At 41.0% G+C, this 22,027-nt stretch overlaps 1 protein-coding gene across 2 annotated transcripts in view; it reads left to right on the top strand.

The window, feature by feature from the left end:
- The window catches only part of CDH18 (cadherin 18), a 1,127,064-nt gene that overhangs the window by 1,057,205 nt on the left and 47,832 nt on the right, over positions 1–22,027 (top strand). For both annotated transcript variants that reach the window (XM_090049911.1, XM_090049912.1), the window contains 2 exons: positions 556–809; positions 18,656–18,792. In XM_090049911.1, the coding sequence (XP_089906037.1) occupies positions 556–809; positions 18,656–18,792 (391 nt within the window). The remainder of the gene's footprint in view (positions 1–555; positions 810–18,655; positions 18,793–22,027) is intronic.

Genomic DNA, 22,027 nt, shown 5'->3' with positions numbered 1-22,027 from the left:
CTACCTCTCCTAAGACTGCTGTCAGTATTTTTAGAGATCAGCCTTCCTGCTGATTCTGCCAGCCATGACAGCTAGGGACCTTAGATTGCCCAAGCCTGGGATCATCCAAAGACAAAATATGTCCCCTAGATAACTTCCTAAACCACTTTTAACTACCACCACCTGACCCCCCGTCAACATTCTCATGAGTCACCAGAATCCTCTAAAAAATTCTGGTCACCCTGGGGCACCTAGAATTCTGTTGGCTGGTGGGCCATTTTTCTCCAATGCCTTTTCTATTCAGGATTTGATTTCACATGGTGAATCCCAAAGGCAGCTTGATTTTGGTGTGAATCTGCGGTAACCACATTCTGTTACACTCTGATCTGTGTTTCCTGAGATATCTTTGCTTTCTACTATGTGTATCTACACATTCCTATATGTAGAAGTGTCTACCATGTTAAGACAGCTGTCCCATAGGTTACAGTCTTTCCAAAAAGTTGAAAAGAAAATTTTATTGTGAGCAATTTAAGTCAAAACACACTATGGTAATGTCATGTCTCTCTTCTTTCACAGCCACTCAACTATGAAAAGAAGAAATCCTATACACTTAATATAGAAGGTGCAAATACCCACCTTGATGTTCGCTTCTCACATTTGGGACCATTTAAGGATGTAACTATGCTGAAGATCATTGTTGGAGATGTGGATGAACCTCCACTTTTCACCATGCCTTCCTACATTATGGAAGTTTATGAAAATGCAAAGACCAGGACTGTTGTTGGTACAGTGACAGCACAAGATCCCGACAGTGCTAACAGCTTAGTAAGGTATAAGAAGTCCAAGTACTGAATTTACCTACTAAAGATGGGATCTGAAATGTGTAGGATGATCTCTCTCTTTAATCTATGCTAGACAAATGTAGGGGGAGTCTATTGTAAAAGGGAACAATGAGATATCTTTGTTCTTCCAGAAACAAATCATTTGGACAAAAACACACCCTTGAACAGGCAATACCTATTGGTATAAAAACACATCCAGACTGATATCATTGCTTTGTTGTCCTGCTGGTAAAAAATACAATACTTAGATGAATCTACCATCCAAGTAAGTTGACACTTTATTTTGGTGTCAGGAATGTTCATAACAGAAATGATCACAGGAGCTATTAGCCTAAATAACAGCCCTCAGGGGCAATCATTTTTTAAATTCTTGGTAGTAAAACCAAACAGCAAGTAACCAAATAGAACATATATTTTTATTTTCTGCAAGGAGGTGGAAAGTCTCTTTCTCCTACATTGCCCTGTAGCGTTTCAAGCATAACTTTCCATTCTTCATATTAGCCCAAACTGAAAGATGTTAAGTGTGTCCAACTCTGTGTGTAGGTAGATGTAGCTAGTAGTGATAGCATAATTGAGGAGAAGGAGGCTATTGTACAGTTTTTTTCAACCTACAGTGTCATGACAATCTTTATATGCTGTCTTCTTCAAATAGAGGATGGTGAACATTGGGTCCAAAGTTTTCTGTTCCAGCTTTGAAATGCAGTGAGGTTTTTAACTTTTTTAAAAATATTGTCTTTCCATTACTTCTGGTTATTTCCACTCTTTAGGATTTTCAGAAGTTTTCATTAAGTTTGTTTCACACTTCTAAAATCAGTGACCTTATTACTTTCTTTCTAGCTTCTCTTATTTATCTTATCTGCACATTTTATTGTGCTCACTTTAGTGACTGTATTTTTTTTAAGCACATCTCTTTATCTACTCATTCACATTTATTGCCTGCTCATTTATCCTGTTACATTTTAGGACAGCTGGATTTTTGGAAAAACAAGTCAACCCAGGGTTTTACATTTATAGATGCTGTTGCTGAGATTTATGTTTGCAGCTATTCACTATACTTACCTAGCCTTCAGCATTCTGCTGTCCAAAGGTGCTTGAAGGTGTACTTGACCAGAATACACTGAGTTGGGCTTTAATTAAGCTGCATACAAACTTTTAGATACTCTAGGAGAATTTTCAGAAGTTTGTTCTCCTGGTAGAGAACCTAAATAATAACCACATGTGGAGACATTTAATTTATAGAATCATAGAAAGTTAAGGTTGGAAGGGACCTCAGGAGTTCATCCAGTCCAACCCCCTGCTCAAAGTAGGACCATCCCCAAAGCAGGATCATCCCAGCCAAAGCTGTGTCTTGCTGGGTTTTGAAAACCTCCAAGGATGGAGCTTCCATCACCTCTCTGGGTAATCTGTTCAACTGTTTTACTACCCACCTAGTGAGAAAATTCTTCCTAATATCTAACCTAAACTCCCTTTGCTGTAACTTGAGACCATTGCTCCTTGTTCTGATGTCCTGAAGAGAGCTTGCAGTGCTGACACTGTGTAACTGGAGGGTGGAGTGGGAGCCCTGTGCACGCATCTCAGCATGCTCTGTAGGCTCCCTTTTTACCACATGGCAGGAGTGCATAGGGCAGCCTTGATTGGCTGACCCAAATTGTCTATGGTCAGTCCATGTTTCCATTCAGCACAATGAGGAGATTATGAAGAGAGTGTGTTCTTTTCCTGCTAAAGCAGCAGAGTCCAGCAAGTGACATACTGTTTCCCTTGGGATGGTAGAGGGGCAGGGCAACTATGTTCTTTTCTGAGAGAAGCCACAGAATGTATAGATATTCATTGTCCCAGGAGAAACACTCCTGGGAGTGATTTAACCCTGTTTGTTCCCAGGTTATTTTTCTCCTGGAATGATCATTTTTGCTCTGGGAGAAAAAGTCTGAATATCTATACACTTGTGGTTTCCCTTGGGGGAGCAGAAACTGTCCCAGGACAAACTGAATGTCTGTACAAGGCCTTAAACTGCTCATATATTATAATGGCCTTCAAACAAAGAACCTCTTTAATCATAACTCTAGTTAATGGCATTTTTTCACACCATTTCATCCATTGTTTTCTTTTGTTTTACTGTTTTTTTTCTTTTCCCCAGAAATAGTTAAATCTTCTTTTGGGTAAAACTTATTTGTCAGTGCAAATACGCAGGGTTATCAATGTTTTCATTTTAATTAACTTCCATTAGAAAAATAACTGTCAAAATATAAAGAAAACACACCAAATTAATTGATAATATCTTGAAAATATTAAAAAATAGCCTGTATTTTGAGTCTGAAGATAGCTGGATTTAATAGTACAAAGGATAGCTATTTTCAACCAAAATTTATGGAAAGCATTCAAAATTCATGGAAAACATTTGAAATAGTGCCTGTTCTAAGTCTAAAGAAAAGATACTTTATTGAAACTTCATTGAAGAGAATTGTTTTTGAGCATACACTTGTTCACAAGCTCTGGCATTTTTACTAGACCTCGCCAAATACAAATGAACATAGAAATAAAAGTGAAGTCTTTTCATACCTTGCTTTTAAGGGCTTCTCTTCTTTCCAGACCCTATAAACAGTCCAAGTAAACAAGTTGCAAATTACTTCAATAGGGATTAGCCTGGAAAGAACCTCTCCGTAATGGAGTAAAAAATGAGCAGTGGAACAGCTCCCTGTCTGCAACTACTGCCTCAGGGCTGCAGTGGTCCCTGAGGCAAATGCATCCTGACTTTGGGTAGTTGATCCTTCTCCTCACAGTGCATTCTCCCTAGTTTTCTTTGAAGCATTTTACCTGGATCTGCTCTGCATAGGCAAATTGGTTTTCAAGAAAAAATAAACCTACTTGACTACTCTCTAATCCCCTCTTCACCTATCTATATGGCAAAGGGTTACCGCACAATTTGAAAACTTTTGAGATATGATCACTCTGAGCTGATAGTCATTTGGTAAGAGAAGTATCTAATGCAGTGCTTGTCCCATTATTCTCATATGCTAATGAAGACTGTTGAATGTGTATGTGGTATGAGCTAACTTTCCTCAGATTAATTTAGTACCAGTAAGGCTGTATGTAGAAAATGGTCTTCCTTCACATTGGGTACATCTATACTTATATTTAATGTGAAGTGATACATTCTGGGGTTTATTGCTCCTAGGTACACTGCTTGAACATGTGCCTGGGAGCAATAAAACTTTAAATTTATTGCTGTTAGAACATGTGCCTGAGACTGCAGCATGTTGAGCTGGGTTGGAGCAGCCTTGGCTGGCACGGAGCCTGAGGGTCAACCTATCAGCCTGGGGCTGCTGCGCCTGGCTCATCATGCTGTGGAGGGCCTGGCTGGAGCATGAGGGATGCCTCAGTGTGGAGCTAGCCAGCAGGCAGGCCCCACGCTGAAGCACCTTTATGCCCCAGCCAGCCAGGTCAGCATCTACACATGTGCTATGGGATTTTTTACTCTGGAGCAGGGTAGTATTTTCAAGTACTATCCTGCTGAGGAGTAAATTAGTTTACTCTAGCCTAATAGGGGTGCATGTATAGATGCCGAGATGTTTGCTGTTCAGCTAATTAGCCCAAGTAATGTCTCACGTTAGATGTGCCCATTATGTTGTAATCAAGAAAGTCCATGATGAAAAATGGTACTATAATGTTTAAAATATAATAATGTTGGCTATAGAGTTTCTGCTTTTGCTATGCACTATTTATCAACAGTTAAACTAGCACTATTTCCAGGAGGCAGACCAACCCATCAGTGAAGTAGCTGTCTCTTCTGAATATTTGTTACATATGTTTATTTTGTCATGTTTTAAAATGCCTACTCTGCAGGGCAGCGGGTGTCCCTGGCTAGCTGTTGCAAGAGTCCCCCATACAATGGGGCTCTAAAATTAACTAGTTCTCTATATGTAGGGTGACCATAGATCCCTGTTTGGCTGGAACACTTCTGGATTTTGGAGGTCACTCCCAGATGGCTGGTGAAAATAAAAATGAGCATCCCAGGCACAGGGCAGGGAGGCAGAGTAGCAGTAGTTTTGAAATAGGAAGCCCTTGCAAGCAGCAAAGTTGCTTAAAACAGGTTATCTTGATTAGTGAAATGACCATTAAAAGGGGGAGATGATTAATATCTGTAAAATAAAGAACAATGGGTCATGTACAGTCTATTGACTCCCTTAGCTGCCTGATTATTGTGCTCATTGCATTGCCTGGTCCCTGCCTCTGCAGCAGAGCTGCTGACTTGACAGGTGAGGGGCAGGGGAGGAGGGAAGGGGGCAGTGTCTTGGATTTCACATTGCCCCATATGGTCAGTCTATCTATATGCTACTGGACATGTCTACACATTCATTAATGCACAGTAGTTACTGTGCATTTAATTTAGTACTTGTATAATCAAATACTAAATAAATGTGCAGTAACCAGAGTCACTTCACAGTAGTGCCAGGCAAATGTCTTTTTAGTAATGCTATGGTGCAGTAGCCTAATAATACTGCACAGTAACATACTAGTACTGTTTGCGCTGTGTTGTGCTACTGTGCAGTATTATTAAGCTACTGCACAGTTACCATTTCATGTAGATGCTCCCACTGTGATGCAAATAAGAAGACAGAAAAATATTCTCCACTTTTCAGTATCACAATCTGTATCACTATTTGGTTAAAAGATGCCTATTCTATTTTACAAGGTCCTTCGGTGGTTGATTAGGGAAGGTTTTGCTGCATTAGTATTTTAAAATTCAAAGCATTTTTGTGTTGCTCCCAAGCACTTTGTATGCTACTTTGCTATAATAAACTTCATTAGCCAGTGCTGAGACTGATTAACAATATGGAACTGAAGTAGCCTTAGCACTTTCCAAATTGCACTAGAAAATAAACTGCTTTCTCCCCCCACCCTTGTCATCATAGCTAAAAGATGATAATGCACTGAAGATTTGAATATGGAACAGAAATGGGCCACATGGTTCTGTTGCCTTTTATATAAAGCAGCTGCTTTATTTCCAGAAAATGTAGATGCATAAACCAGATTAAAGAAAGCTACAGAATTGGAAAAGTGCTTTCCCTGCGTGTCAGGCTGCTCATTTTATGAGAAGTTAGTAAAGGATATAGTAGATTCTTAGTGCTGCTCTTGGCTTTCCACTCTAATTGTTGTGTAGCATTATCACATAACAGATGACATATCATAGTGCTTAAGTTACTTGCTCTATTTCTAACCACCATCAGGTGGTTATCTGAGAGTGATAATAAATCTGAGAGTGGTATCTGAGAGTGGTAATAAACTCAAACTTGCTTCACCTCACTTTGAATTAAGTACTAACTTTCCATTCAGCTCTTTTAATAAATAAATAAATAAATAAATAATGAATTACAGCTTCACAGGGCTACAGCAATTAGCATTATATAGGGAAATTAATTTGTATTTCAAATATCACAGGAAATACAGGAACCTATTTTAACTTTTGCAGGATTGCTAGTAAAATACAAGGATAATATGACAAATTACATTGTATCATACTTCAGAGGGCTGGAAAATTTTCAGTAGATGATATTATAAAAGGAAGAGTGAGTCGTGTAACAAATTATATCCTCTTGGAATTTAATGCATTATCAAAATTATTTCTGGGATCTTTGAGAACTTTTATAATCTCTAGAGAGATTGTCTTTATATACTGCACATCTGAATGCAAAGTTCTATATTTATTAGAAGTGAAACAAAAATGAAAACATAAAATTCTAAATCTTCCCTGAGTTTTGAAGCACTTGGCTTTAAAGTACCCAGACCCAAACCTCTTCTTGCACATTATAAACTCTGGTTCAGTTTTAGACTCTGAGGCATGAGTGTTGTGAGGTATGAAGAGTGAGGTACTGGAAAAGAGGGGAATATCACAAGAACTCTATTCCAATAGATTTCACTCTATCCTAGTATCTGGTCTTCCTTTAACCAACCACTGTCAAAGGGGAGGAAAATGGAAGCTACATATTCTAGCCCTTCCTAGAGGACTAAGCAGACATTTTGCATAGGCCCATGATTCTTGTGTCTTTTGGATGATATGTCCCGTGATCTGTGACAGGCTGGTGAATGTCACTTCTACACCTCCACATGCACACATTGCATGGGGGAGCAAAACAGAGTTACCTCCCACCAGAGGTTAATTATGTCAGTATGATCAGTGGCAAATTAATGGTCCAGAATCATTTATTTCTCTACAACTCTTTTATAGTATGAAACAGTATGGTAAAGATCCCGTATTAAAAAAAAAATCCCATATTAAAATCCAGGAATGTGGAATTTAAGTGGAGTGAAGGGCCCCACAGATAAAGTAACTCCTTATTTCATTTCTGAACATAGTACATATAAAGAGTTAAGAGACAAGTACCTGATATAATGTGAAGTGTACTGTACTGGTGCAGTAAAAAGCCAAAATAAGAATCTCAAATACAATATCTACACATTGTAGTGAAAAACCCTTTATAAAATAAAAAGTTTCCATTACAGATCATTATGGGCAAAAATATAATTCCATTATACTATGTAAAGTATGAGAAGACAGGCTCAATATGCAGTCAGGTAAGTTTCTTATTATAATCTTAGAGCTCATCTATGTGATCACTGTGAGAATAAGGTAAAAAACAAAACAAAACAAAGCATAAGCCCCCCCAAACCTTGTCTAATACTGAGCATAGTATCTGAACAATAAGAACAGTAGGTCATGAAAGGTCCTTATTAGTCAGTGACCCAGAATATATATGTAGAAAAGGTTTGGTTTCATATTTTTAAATCATCATGCAGTCTAGATAGTGTGTCCTGCTTCCTCTTCTAATTCAGAGCTCTCTGTGAAGATCTTCCTTTAGTTATTTTGTGTTCTGTATAGACTGACCATTTCATCTTGCAGCATGTCATGTATCTGATTTCTATGTATTTTATGAATATAAGCACTGTACTAAGAGAATCCTTCTGGATTTTGCAAGTCCTGCTTCCTAGCAGAGGACTACAGAAAAGATAAGAGTTCCTCCCTTTTGTTTAGCCTTAGAATTTAAAATGATAACCCTGCAATATGCATGGATCACATCTTATAGAAACTGCAACATCCTCCCATTTTGTATGTCTATGCACTTAGTGCCCTATTTAGCAGAGGGAAAGAGCCCACTGTCCTTTTTTTCTTCTTTCTCTTTTGCTTTTTCTATTCTTGCCAAATTATTTTCCCCAAAATTACAAACCCTGTCTATAAATCACCCGTTTTGTAGTGTTTGAGGCTAGGAATCATGTTCCTGTTCTGTCTGATTTGTTGTCTGCCTTTGCAAAGAAGGAGCACTCCTTCCTTTGTTGCTCTTTTTCCATCCCCCATCGTGTATTCCCAAAAGATTATAGCATAAGTCAAATCAAGTGCCATGCAGTTGTGCCTCCCCCACAAGATATTGCCCCTGCCACCCCTGAAATACCTCTGGCTACCTGATGTAACATCTATAATCCTAAAAATGTACAGATTTTGTTTCTTGTTGAGGATTCTGGGCCTGAATTTTCACTTAACTAGTGGAATTGTACTGACTTCAGTATTCTTACAGCAATGTAAAACTGAGTTGTGTTTCCAACATGCTGTGGTTTTCATCAATCACATATTTTTGTGGCATAACAAAGGAATTTTTCAGCTGAACCAAAGTGGTTGGCATCACCGTCCTTGCAGCATTTCCAAGGAATGGGTAGGATAAGGAAAACACAGGTGTAGAAAAATGTAGACAGGTCTAATTGTTGTAGTTTTAGCCAGGGTCTACTGCAGATAAAGGCCAAAAGAGCCAGGTCCCAGTGAGACCTGGGATCTTGGCTGATGTAACTTGTGTCTGAAAAGGGTGACTTGAAATCTTTGCAGACCAGGCTCCATATTATGCTCTTCAAACCACAGCCCCTTGCAGCAGAGAAGCTGAAGGAATACAGAAATAAATCAAGTCCTAGGCAGTAGGTTGGGAAGAGCTACCCAGCTTTATTGGTTGTATGGTGGGAGTCCTGTAACTGAGTGGACCTAGGTAAATGCCAGGTATGTGAGAATTATGGTGTAGGCCACACCTGCCTTGTCCCTGGCCTGTGCTTAATACTCACTCTAGTGTCCAGTACTTTTCCATCCACCCCCTTCCTCTTTTGTGAGCCTCAGAGTGTAGAGTCTGAAAACTGTGAAGGCCACACAAAAGGGGGAATGATTCCTTTTCCTTTGGACCTCCCTCTGTACCCAGCATACATTGTACCTCTCTACAGTCAAGAATGGGGGAGTACTTCCATGATAGACTAGCACAATTAACAGAGAAGGATTTGCCAGAAAAAAGGAATAGAGCCTTTTGAGGTACTTTACTCAATTTGTAGGCAGAAGTGATAATCTTACAGTCTTCCTTGTAACTGCTGAGGTTAGACCAAAAACAGTAATCCAAACCAGCCCACCTCATCACATTCTTTAACGTGATGATATTTTCATGCGCAGACAGCAGAGTGCTGTATGTTAAAGATTTGTATCGATCAAACTTTATATAAATTACCAAACAGAAGACAGAAAGGGTTAATTTCTTTCGTATGCGGTGGTTTTAAAATGTTTTTCCTGCCTTACATTTGAACGTATATTTATGAAGAAAAAGGCTTTGATATGATTTGAAACCTAATGAAGTTTCAGAACAGGTATCACTGTGATAGTATTTAATTTCTTAGATAGCATGACTCAATAGTAGGGCTGTGCAAAGCTTTGGGTGGTGATTCAATTCGGAGGAGATTTGGCCTGATTCAGTGGCTGAATCTCCAAATCTGAATTGAATTGGAACCAATTTAAAGGTCCGAATCAATTCAAAGCTCTCCGAATCTTCAGAAAAGATTTAGAGAGCTGTGATGATTCAGGAGGTCCCCCATGGCTGCAGCGGGGAGCTGCAGCCAGAGTTTGAGCTGGTCAGTACTAGGGGCAGGAGCGGTAAGTGTGGGGCTTTTCTCTTTTTTTTTCTTAAAAGGCTGGAGCTGGCCTGGGCTTGACACCCATGTGAGGGCTGGGGGAGCTAGTGGGGGAGGGGGGGTCAGGGGGCTTGTGTAGTGCCCCCCCGTGCAGCGTGGAGCAGTGGGGGTCATCAAGGATTGTTCCCCCGCCGGGCAGCACCTGCAGAGTTGGGCCTTTTTTTCCCAAAGAGCTGGGAGCAAGGGCAGGTCTGGCAGCCATTGCTGGGCTGGGGGGAATGGGCCTGGCTGATTCAGCTGAATTGATTCAGGACGGTGATTTGAATCACCAAATTGAATCACTGTCCCCCGAATTGGCTGAATCCGAAGCGAATACTAGCTGCTTCACACAGGCCTAACCAATGCCTTCATATCCTATTTGCAAGCCAATTTTATGAACCTTTTTATGACTGGTTTCTATTGCTGGTTTGGGGGCAAACAATTTATACAGGGTTGCCTAGCTAGGATGCTTTCATATGTAAATCCATAAATGTACTGGGACAGCAACAAAGCTAGTTCCCAAATCTTTGCAAGGACAGTAGCAAAATTGTTACTTCTTCACTATAAGTAGCTCTTTATATAAATTCCTGTAAATACTGAAGTGTTGTTTCTACACCACAAGTCTCACAAAGGTAATGCAGACTCCATGCAACAGCTCACTAACCCCCAGCCACCTCAGTGGCTCTTCAGCCAAAAGATGCTGCCTTACCAGCAGCTGTGAAAGAGTTAACCCATGCTGCTTGCTATACTGGGGAGAAATGACAGCTGTTTTGGCAGCCGCTTTAGCATCATGTTTGCTTGCTTTTTTCCTTCCCTTTTCTATTCTAGTGAAAAAAAATCAGCTTCCCTGCTTAAGACATGCACCCCAGTTTTTGAGGGCTGATTTTTTTTAAGGGAAGTTGTGTGTGGTATGCAAGTGAATATTGTACTTCATTTTCATTTCATTAAGATAACAGGAGACGCTTCCCACATCTAATCCAGTGAATAACTTGGAGCTGGTTAACATAGTTGGCTTTTATCAGAGATAGGGATCACGAGCCCCAGCAAAAAGAGCGATGCATTCTTAATCTGCCCTGCCCTTGAAAGAATATCTTCTACAATATTCAAAAGGGTAGCACAGCACAAGTGGCACTTCCCACTGCTGGCACGAGTAAGCTGTTCTCAGTATCATTATTACTGATGTGCTTAATAGATGCCTTAAAGTTATTTCAATTTATTAAGGATTCTGGCTAAAAACCATGCTCCCAAAAACAACATAACAGACATACAACCATAATATCAATTTAAGCAAAGTTATACTTATTTGCTTGGTGTTGATTAAACTTGCAAGTAGGATCAGCAAATAGTACTCTAATATGTCCTTGCCACAAATAGACCATAAGAGATATATAGCTGAGAAGAAGTTACTGTAAATGAAAGAATGTGAAACAGTGTTGGAGAAATGTTTTGACTTTTCATATTGTTGGTCTATCCATTTTTAGTCTACAGAACCATGAAAACCTATCTGTCATTATTATTATCATTATTAATATTAATATAATTTATTAGCTCACAAGCAGTAGATAGTTTTTTTTCCTATTACTTGTTCAAATAATTCAAGAATTTACAGACTTTAGATAATATTTCAGTACATTCATAAGTGTCCACTCCAGGGACTAACAAAAAATGAGTAGTTGCACATTACTGGTCTTTTAATATAGGTAGAATAGGATTTTATGGAGTTATTTTAGGCTAGGGACAGAAGTTACACATGAACTGGTTTAAGTGATCAGAAACTGGTTTAAACCTGTAACATAACAGAAGCTCAGTTCACATAAACCAGTTTCAAAGTGACCCAAACTGGTTTAAGACAAACCTGGTTGAATGTACTATCATACTTAACTGATTTGGGTCAAACCAGTGTATGCAACTCCTGTCCCAGACCCCTTATTGGTTTAAGTTAAACCTGAGTCCTCCAACATCCCAACATGCTCTGCAGCCCTGGGCTCCAGAGAGCAGGGCTGGCCTTGCCTCGCTGATCTCTAGCCAGAGCTGGGGCAAGCACATGGTCAGATACATCCCAGCATGTCCCCGTTAAGGCAAAGTAGGCAGGGAGGGGATTAATTCTTCCTTCCTTCCCCTCCCCCTCACCATAGCAGGGGTCTATCTGTCTGTGGGTGAGCAGTGGAGGTGGTGGGCCAAGGCTGGCAGACCCCAGCTTCAGTCCCTGGGAGCAGAAGGGACAGAGGGAAGATTTAATGCTCTTCTTCCCTGCCCCCTTCCACTTAACAGGGCCATGTCAGGATGGCATCTGGCTACACCCCCACCTCTGCCACTGGAGTAGCAAGGGCAGGGGGAGGGACAAGAGCTTGTCAGGGTGCCCTAGGGAACACAAGCATGGAGGGGTTTTATTCTCCACCTCCCTTCCCTGTCCCACTGATAGAGAGTGCAGCTGCTCCAGCAGCTGTCACTGACACGCAACTGCTGGGGAGGGCTCTGCCCCCACAGCACAGGCCAACCCTGCTCAGTCCTGGCTGCGGCAGCTGCATGGTGGGGCCAGCCCAGGCCCCAGTGGTTGCAGCTCAGTGGCAGCAAAGCTGAGCTCTATCAGTGAGAGCAGCCTGGCCAAGCATGCACAGGCGGTGCCTGGCTGGGCAGCGGGCAACCCAGACTGGCTCCAAGCTCACTTAGGTAGCTCGCTGTCCATGCGTGCTGGGCCAGGCTGCTGACTAAGCAGGGAGGAGATGGAGAGGGAAGAGTTCCCTTCTGGGGCCAGGCAGCTCCACACACAGCCCCACTCCCCACCCTGTGGTGGTGGGGGAAAGGTAGGAGGAGGAGGGGGAAGAATCCCCCTCCAGCACTGCACAGAGGCCCCCTCCCTGTCCTAGGGTGGTGTGGGCTAAGAGTCCCCCTGCAGGGCTGAGCAGCAAAGCAGTGTGCCTGAGAGCAATCAGGGAGCCATTGGAGCAGGCAAGGCTCTCCCCCAACTCCTCCTTCTCCCACTACAGGGGTGTGGCCTTGCCCCTCTATGGCCCTGCTCCCTCTTCCCCCATCCTCCAAACCCTGCAGGCTAAAGTGGAGGTTTAAACGACTCTCAGTCATACTGAAGCCTTATGAGGCATGGCCACACCTCCCCTCAGCTCAACTTCCCTGTGGAAAGGAAGGGAGAGCTGCTGTAGCCTCTGGGCTTCTGGCCTGAGCCATTGCAGGCATATACCTGCATTTCTGGAATAAGAAGTGGATGTCTATTCACTTGCAAACTGGTTCAGTCTCTGCAGTTTAGACTAGCCTGCAAAGGTTGAATCCATTCAGTCTCAGGCTTTTTGAATGCCTGTCCTTTTCTGGATCAGTTTATTCAGAGTATTCTTCCTAATATTACTTTAATGTATATATTAGTCCAGATCCCATTTATTATGCACTGTGTGAGATCACACCTTAAGGGTATGTGCAAATATTAAATTTAAATCGACATGACTAGGGTTAGGTCAGTCTTAAATGCCAATCTGTGCAGTTAATAAGATTAGACTGGAGGAAAAAATGGCTGGTGAAAAATGAATTAGTTCACATGAGGAGGTGAACTAAGTTAGATGGGGAACAGATTGCCTTGATGTACCAAATGTCTGCACAGGTTTGGACTGCAGCCTCAGAGCTGGGAAAGCCCAGCCGCTCGCTCCAGCCCTGGGCCTGTCCTTCCTCACACTCCTCCCCCCAACCTGGCTAGGCTATTTTTAGCCTTCTGACTCTCCCAGTCCCAGACAGACATCTCTCCCTGAGTTATCAGTAAACCTGGAGGTAGTCAAGAAACCTAGATAGAAGTCTGTAATTTGCTTAACTTGTTAAAAGCAATTTTAAAGGAATTATGCTTTGAAAATTATTGCTTGTCAGTCTCTTCCTTTGTGTTCCTTGACTCTTGTTTGCTTCCTTTTCTCACTTCAGAGTTCTCACTTGCATTGCAAGGCAATATGCCAAGAAGCCAAAGCACTTAAACAGAGCTGTTTAGTTCCGCTTCTAGTCTAGTGTCAGTCGCAGCACTCATGCGTCAGCTATTTCTGATTCCACCATCCCTTAATATTACAAGGTATCTTATGCCATTATGTTTCAAAATCATGTCAAGAAGACATGTCATTCTGTAGGTACAGGAAATGAGCACTCTGAGGTACAATGGCAGCAAGTACTTAGCATTGACATTAATCGTTCCCTCCCTTACCTCCTTATCTTATATCTTTACGTGTGTGTGTGTATATCTCTCTATCTATATGTATATGTATGTATGTGTGCATGTATATGTGCATGTGTTTGTGTGTGTATATATGCGTGTATATGTATGTATGTATATGTGTGTATAGACACATGTATGTATATGTATATGTGTGCATGTATTAGGGATGTATGAAACAGGCTGTATTCGATTTGGATTCAGGGACAGTGATTCAATTTGTTGATTCAGATCACTGTCCCGATTCGATTTGGCCGAATCCAAATCTGAAGATTCGATGCTGATTCGGAGAATCAGTGATTGGGCTATAGACACAGCTTTAAATGTTTTTTCAACATACCTCGAGGTTCCAGGTGTGGCTCATGAATGCTGCAATGGTGGAGTGGATGGAGCATCCCACAGGAGCATGGGGGTCCCCCTGCATGCTCAGCAGCAAATCTGGAAGTGGAACAGATGTCTACCTTGCTGGGATCCTATGATCCCTGCTGACTTCCTGCCCCTGAGGCAGAGGGCTGGACTCGATGATCTTCCAAGGTCCCTTCCAGCCCTAATGTCCATGAAATCTATGAAACCTATGTAATGGCTATAATGTCTAACCTAAATCTACTCTCCACTAGTTTGCACCCGTTATTCCTAGTTACTCCCTGGGGCACTCTGGTAAACAGCGCATCTCCAATTCCCTGCTGTCCTCCCCTGATAAATTTATAGGCAGCTACAAGGTCACCCCGCAGCTGTCTTTTGTATAGGCTGAAGAGATCCAGATCCCTCAACCTCTCCCCATAGGGTGTTTCATGGAGGCCACTAATCATGCGAGTGACCCTCCTCTGAACCCTCTCTAGATCCTCTGTGTCCCTATTGAAGTGCAGCACCCAAAACTAGACACAGTACTCCAACTGTGGCCTGACCAATGCTGCATAGAGGGAGAACATCATCTCCCTCGATCTGTTGGTCATGCATCTGTTAATACACAACAAGGTATAATTGGCTTTGTTGATGGCCTCATTACACTGCTGGCTTATGTTCATCTTGGAGTCAACTATGACTCCAAGATCTCTCTCAGCCTCTGAGCTGCTGAGCAGGACATCCCCCAACCTGTAGGTGTGCTGGGGATTCCTCGTTTCTAGGTGGAGTACCTTACATTTATCTTTGTTGAACTGCATCCTATTATGTTCCACCCATTGATCTAACCTGTCCAGGTCAGCCTGTAACTGCTCTCTGCCCTCTGGTGTATTGATTTTGCCTCATAATTTGGTATAATCCACGAACTTGGAGAGGGTGCTCACCACACCTTTGTCCAAATCGCTGATGAAGATATTAAATAACACCAGCCCAAGGACTGAACCCTGTGGAACCCCACTTCCCACCTCCTTTCAGGCTGATAATGACCCATCAACCACCACTCTCTGGGTGCAGTTAGCCACCTACTTGACTATGTAGGTATCCACTCCACAGCCCGTTAGCTTTCCTATGAGAATAGGATGCAAAACTGTGTCAAAGGCCTTCTTAAAATCCAGGTAGATGACATCCGCCTCCACTCCTGTGTCAAGGCAGTGTGTGACCTGGTCGTAAAAGGCTATAAGTTTTGTCAGGCAGGATCTACTTGTGATGAACCCATGCTGGTTTCCTTTCAACTTCATTTCCCCTGATGGGCTTTCACAAATACGCTCTTTGATGATTTTTTGTCTAGTATTTTCCCAGGGATAGAAGTAAGACTGACTGGCCTAAAGTTACTCGGCTCCTTCCTTCTCCCCTTCTTAAAAATGGGCACCATGTTGGCCTTTTTCCAGTCCCCAGGGACCTGTCCGGAGCACCATGAGAGCTCAAATAGCCGTGCCAGCGGCTCAGCAATGACACTGGCCAATTCTTTCAGCACCCATGGATGGAGGTCATCCGGGCCGGCTGACTTGTACCCATCCGGCCCTTCCAAGTGCTCTTTAACTAAGTCAGCACTAACCTTTGGCAGTCTGGTGCCTTTTGGACATCTGTCTATGCTCAAGGTGTGGGGATTGTCTTGGTCTGTATTAAGGAATACTGAAGTAAAGAACTCATTGAAGAGCTCTGCCTTTTTGTCTGCGTCAACTACCAACTGACCTGATTTGTCTTGCAGGGGCCCTATGCTACTCTGCGCCTTCTTTTGCTTGCTATGTATCTGTAGAAGGACTTCTTATTGTCCTTGATTGTTGTAGCCAGCATAAGCTCCAGTCTTGCCTTGGCCTACCTAACTGACTCCCTGCAGTAGTGCACCAGGGTGGTGTATGCTTTTTTGGTGGCTGTCCCCTGCTTCCACTGTCTATACATCTCATTCTTTGCCCCCAGTCTTTCCTGAAGCTCCCTGTTCAGCCAAGCGGGGCAGGGGAGGGGGTTATCCCCTTAGCTCCTTTCCTGAATAGGGGGATGGACTCCTTTTGTGTCCCAAGGATCACTCCCTTGAGAAACTTGCAACACTCTTGTACCCCCGCCCGATGCTCTTGAGTTCAGTCACCTCACTAACTAGGTTTCTAAGTTTATTAACGTTGGCCCTTCTGAAGACTAAAACTTTAGCATCACTGGATACTTTTCTGACCCTTTGCTGGATAGTGAACTCTACGAAGTGGTGATAACTATCACCCAAGTTACTCTGTACCCGCAGGTCCCCCACGAGATCATCCCCTGTTGCTAAGACCAGGTCTAGCAAAGCGCTACCCCTGGTGGGACTGGACACTATCTGGGTTAGGTGGAGGTCCTGCATACAGTGTAAGAACCTCCTTGAGTGGCTTGTTTTGGCCACCTGTTCCTCCCAGCTAACGTCCGGGTAATTTAGGTCCCCCATGACCACTGCCTCCCTCACCGCTATGGCATCTGAAAGCTTCTTGAAGAATACCTCGTCTAGCTCATCATCCTAGTGAGGAGATCTGTAGTAGACCGCCACTACCAAGTCCTTTTCCCCTGCTCTGCCACTGAATTCTGACGCACAATGCCTCTGTATTCCCCTCCTCCACTCCTGCCTCGATGACAAAAGATATGTACTGCTCCTTAACATAGAGAGCTACACCCCTGCCTTTTCTTCCTACTCTGTCTCGTCTATACAACCTGTACCCCTCAATGCCTACTGCCCAGTCATGCGTAGAATCCCACCATGTTTCAGTTAAGCCGACTAGGTCATACTGTGTGCTAGTAGGCAGGAGTGTAAGTTCCTCTTGCTTGTTCCCCATACTCCTGGCATTTGTGTAACTATATTTTAGCCCCCCAGTGGGTGCACTTGGTGTCCCTCAGCTTTGATGGTGTGTCTTCCCTTTAGTGCTTACCTGGTTAGGTCTGGTGCCTTGATTGTGGCTTTCTGACCCTGGATTCTCATCAACCACTGGTTTGTCACTGGCCAGCTGGGCACTGTGAGTATATTAATTTAGTTGCAGACTGACTGAGCACTGCAACTTTATTAGCCACTGGGCTATTTGGTTCGGGATCGAGAAGGTGATGTTGGAAAGGAAAGAAATGACAAGTTTTATTTATAAAAAAAAAGAATTTTACTTATGACAACAAAAGATGCATATATAATAGTTAATAAAAAGGTTAAGTTAATAAGCAGACAATATAACAATACAGACTAAAATTGACAGTGATAATAAAATAGATAAAGAAATTAACCAAGAGTTTCCACTTGGTTAGTAACTTATCGGTAGTCCCTCAGTTAGAAGATGAATCAGTGAAGTTAGACGTCTCTGGACTGGGCTGCTCAAAGGATACCTGTGGAAGCCCCTCAGTTAGGATTTGGTTTCACTCTCAGAGGGAGTAAGAGATATCTATGGGGTTTGGGACAGCAATGACCCTTCTATTCCATTCTTCCCAAGGATTACTATGATGTGTGCGTTTTTTATACTCTAATTATGCTAATTTTTTAGTTATATAGCCATTCATAATATTGTTTTATAGCTATTATCCTATGGGGTTAAAAGGTGTTAGAAATTATTATAATAAGTTACTGCCCAAGCTGGGGTTTATCCAATAAGCAAATTACAACACAATATCTTCAGGTTTAAAATTAACATTATCCCGCCTAAATTCAGTCCCTTTTAAACTTTTTGACTATGCTTTTTTGAGCTGTTCTTTTTGAAATGTACTAGATAAGCTGGGCAGTTGAATCCAGTTTTTATTATCATCAAGGCTAAATTTTAAGCAAAAAAAACTATTAGGTCAGCTAGAGCATTTTCTTTAAGGCCTAGTTAGTTCCACAAACAGTTACGTTTGTGGATTACAAAAAATACAAGCTGCATAGTAAACAGAAGTTCCAAATGCCTCCAAAAAGCACATATTTATTGCTTATTAATTTCTTTGGTTTTGGCCATCACACTGGTTCCCCGTCCCCCATTGAACCTAGTTTAAAGCTCTTCAGAGGAGATCAGCCAACAAAGAGTTTGTTTTGCTTTATCAAATACCAACTCCTGGAAAATAAATGTAAATATTAGTGGAAGGCTTGTTTTATATCAAAAGTTAATGTTTCATATGAAGGAAGCAATAGATTTATTTTTGTTTTGAATACCTTGATAATATAACAGTACTCTTTTTAAAAACTGTGATGATTCTCTAAAGATTTCAAAGTAACTCTTACGTTGTACTCATTGTAGGTTTCTGGTAATTTAAATGTTTGTGCCAAATGAGTAGATTTAGGTATTTATTTTATGTATTTATTTTTCTTTCTTCATAGATATTTCATTGATCACAATTCAGAAGAAGATAGATATTTCACCATTGATGCTAACACTGGAACCATTAAGACTGCCAAGATCTTTGACAGAGAGGAAACACCTTGGTATAACATTACAGTTGCTGCTTCTGAGATAGGTAAATAACATGTTTAATATGTAATGTAAAATAAAAGAATTCTTATCTTATGAATGAAGGAGCAATGATTGTTTTTAAAGAATATTATCCTGAGAAACTACAGGTTCTTTTCAAAGACAGACCTTTTTCACAGATTCTGAGGTTAAGGAGGATTTGTGAATATATTTTTTCTAATTCCAGAAAAAAATCAATAACTTATTTGTATTCAAATCTGTGGTAAATCTGTGAGCAGCAACTCATCTTGATCCTTCTGTATGGTTTACATTTCTTAATAATATCTGTCGCTGTTGGTTGTTGTTTAGTAACATAGTGTAAGCTCTCAATTTCAACCTTTCCCTGTTGCTGCTGTTAAAATATTAGTGAAAACTAATGATTTGCGCATTAATAGGGTCAATATTAACTTAAATCTGGCTCATCAATGTATGAGATTCTAAAGCTTGACCTTTTAAAATATAGGTTACTACATACTGAATGATAAGGAGGTATACTCAAAAAGCTTCCCTATCAAAGACTGATGAAGTGTCCTGGCCTCAGACAAGGATGCCAGTGTGCCAAAAATGTCTAATCAGATAGTCCCAGATAATTGGTTTTGCATGATATAGTTGCACATTTTTTATAAACCAACACAACTTGAAAACTCTACAGACTAATTTTTTCCACTTCTTTTTTCTTCTAGGAAATTAGATGTCTTTACAGTTGTATTAACTTATTTGTCTTTCAAGAATACCCAGGATCCTAAGTGCCTATACTCCTTTTGAAAAATGGAGCTAGCCAGTTCCTCTGTTTTTACTGATAACTAAGAAAGAAGCAAATTGTCTGAGGGACACTGCAGTTTAGTGATACAGTTTGAATTCTACTTGTACTGCTTCCACAAACTTTTTCTATGAAAGGCAAATAACTACTTTAGAATATAGAATTCCTGCTCTTTGTGGAAGTGTCCAGAATTAAACTCTGACCTGTTGAAATATCTTGGGGAACTGGGAATTCTGAATTTAAATGAAAAAAAGATCAAAAAGTAATTTTGTTTCATATTTATATCGGAGCACTAATAGTCCTCCCTAAAGGCTTTATGCTGTGGAGCCTAGAACTTGTCAACCAGGGAAACTGACAGCTTTGTTTGAGCTGAAGGTGACAGAGCTTTTGGGAGATCTCTGTTTTGCAGGAGGTAATCTGGCAGCCCTGAGAACTTGGGTTCTCAAGCATAGATTCTCAAGGTTTCAAGGCTCCTCACACTAAATCAGAACCATAAACACTATTTTGTCCATAGCCTTCTTTAAAAACAAAAGATGCAAACATGTTATTTCTATCATTACTTTTGTTTGTTTGTTTTTTCCCATTGCTGTATTCCGACATCATCAAATGATGCAATGCAATGTAGATCCATGAAAATAGCCACAAGTATTCATGAGGTTTCCATCTATTCTCATCAGCTACTGGCTAAAATGGAAGCTGTTTTTCAGTTTCATTTATAGACAGTGTTACCACCATATGCTAGAGAATGAGTACCTTATATATACATTTCATGAGAGCAGCAAATTGACTTTTATTATTGTACCTGCTTTTGGGAATGTGTTAATATTTGGACTAAGTAAATTTCTATAGTAAATAGTAAAATCTTGAGGTTTCTGGTTATTCATAAAAACCAGAGCCACAGAGAATCTCAACATGCTTTACAGTGTCTGTGCATAATGTCTTATTTCAGTGCAGCATGAGCTAAAATATAATGTAGGCCTAATCATAAACAGGTGTGCAGTCAGAGTGGGCTTTAATTAAGATCTAAAAGCCACATTGGGGCATACATATGAAACTGAAAGTGGAAAGGAGTAGCAGCTTTCCAGGTTTTTTGGGCAACCATCCAAATGTAACTATTTTGTAGAAATAAATCTCAATAGCATTAAACTTAAATGTAGCTTTTCTATGCATTATTTATTTCATGTAGTCAACTGAGCGTCACTCTGCATAGTGCAGTAAGAAAGATGGTATTTCTAACTAAAAGAAAATGGGATGAGTTATGGTGATGAAATACCATTTTTTAAAGATGGTCTGCTTGGAATTCTCCATCCAAAGTGCTCTTTGTTATATGACGAAATGAGCCTTCCTATCTCTTTCTGATTTCTTTCCCCATTTCTTTTCATTCTTAAAATGGGGTAAGATTTGGAGAGATTTAGAAATCTGCAATAAGTTAAAAACAATTTTTTTTTTAAATTGAAAAAAGGAGACAAGTTAAACTTTGATTATGTTTCTGGTGCTTTTCTTCTGGAACCCATTTCAGATCCAATGACAACCTGGCAAATGAACCTGGTACTTATCAAGGAGTTTTTAAACCACGAGATTTCATCACCCTTTTTTACTCAGAGAGGTTCCCAAATATTGCATTGTCATAGCTTTGAAGCAGTCATATATAGGTGCCCAGTCTGACCAGATAGGTCATTGTCTCCAAGTCAAGCTTATATACTAAGAAGTTGCTGATGTCCATTTGCTTAGCCAGGAACATTGAACAAACCGCAAATACCTCAAAAGTGTGTACCACATTAACAACCAGCGAGCATGGTTCTCTATCAATACAATATAATGGATTCAGCTATCTATTAGAAATATTCACCTGTTCTTGTCATTATTTCTTTGTCTTTCTTGGGTTTTGCTTTGGCCAGTTGCCCTTTATGCAGCTACTTATCTTATGGCCTTGTGTTTGATGTGAAGGAGATTTAGATTACTGAATGCCTGAATGTACAGGCATTCGTTCTAGCAAGAGAAACTCTCTCACAGAGAGTGTGTCAACCTGGAAGATCTGTCACATAGTCTGTGTTTTCTTCTGGAGAAACTGAAAGAATGCCTGTATGCTGGTAATTTCTACTGGAAGAGATGTGGCCTAAAAATGTATAGTAAAGTGAAAGAAAAAACAATACTTGTATAAATATGAACTGGTAGTTTTAAACTGAATGGTTTCAGTGAGAGCACATTGCATCTTACTGGCCTGTTAGATTTCTTTGAAAAAGTTAATGAAATAGCAGGTTAAGGAAAGCCACCATATTTGGATTGCTTGGATTTTCTAAAGGTTTTTGACAAGGTCTTTGACAGCAGATTCTTAAGGGAAATAAATGACTACTGGGTAGGTAAGCTGAGTGCTACAGTAGATTAAAATCTGTAGTGTGAGGAGCCTGGCCTCTGTGAATGGTTGTCTCTCTGAGGCAGGAGGGGGACAGGAAATTAAGATGCCTTCTGGATTAAGGTGCCC

The sequence above is a fragment of the Crocodylus siamensis genome, chromosome 5, assembly GCF_052110815.1.
Source record: "Crocodylus siamensis isolate JL-2025a chromosome 5, ASM5211081v1, whole genome shotgun sequence".
NCBI lineage: Eukaryota > Metazoa > Chordata > Crocodylia > Crocodylidae > Crocodylus > Crocodylus siamensis.
Note: the sequence above shows the minus strand (reverse complement) of the source record. Positions and strands in the feature narration are given on the sequence as shown.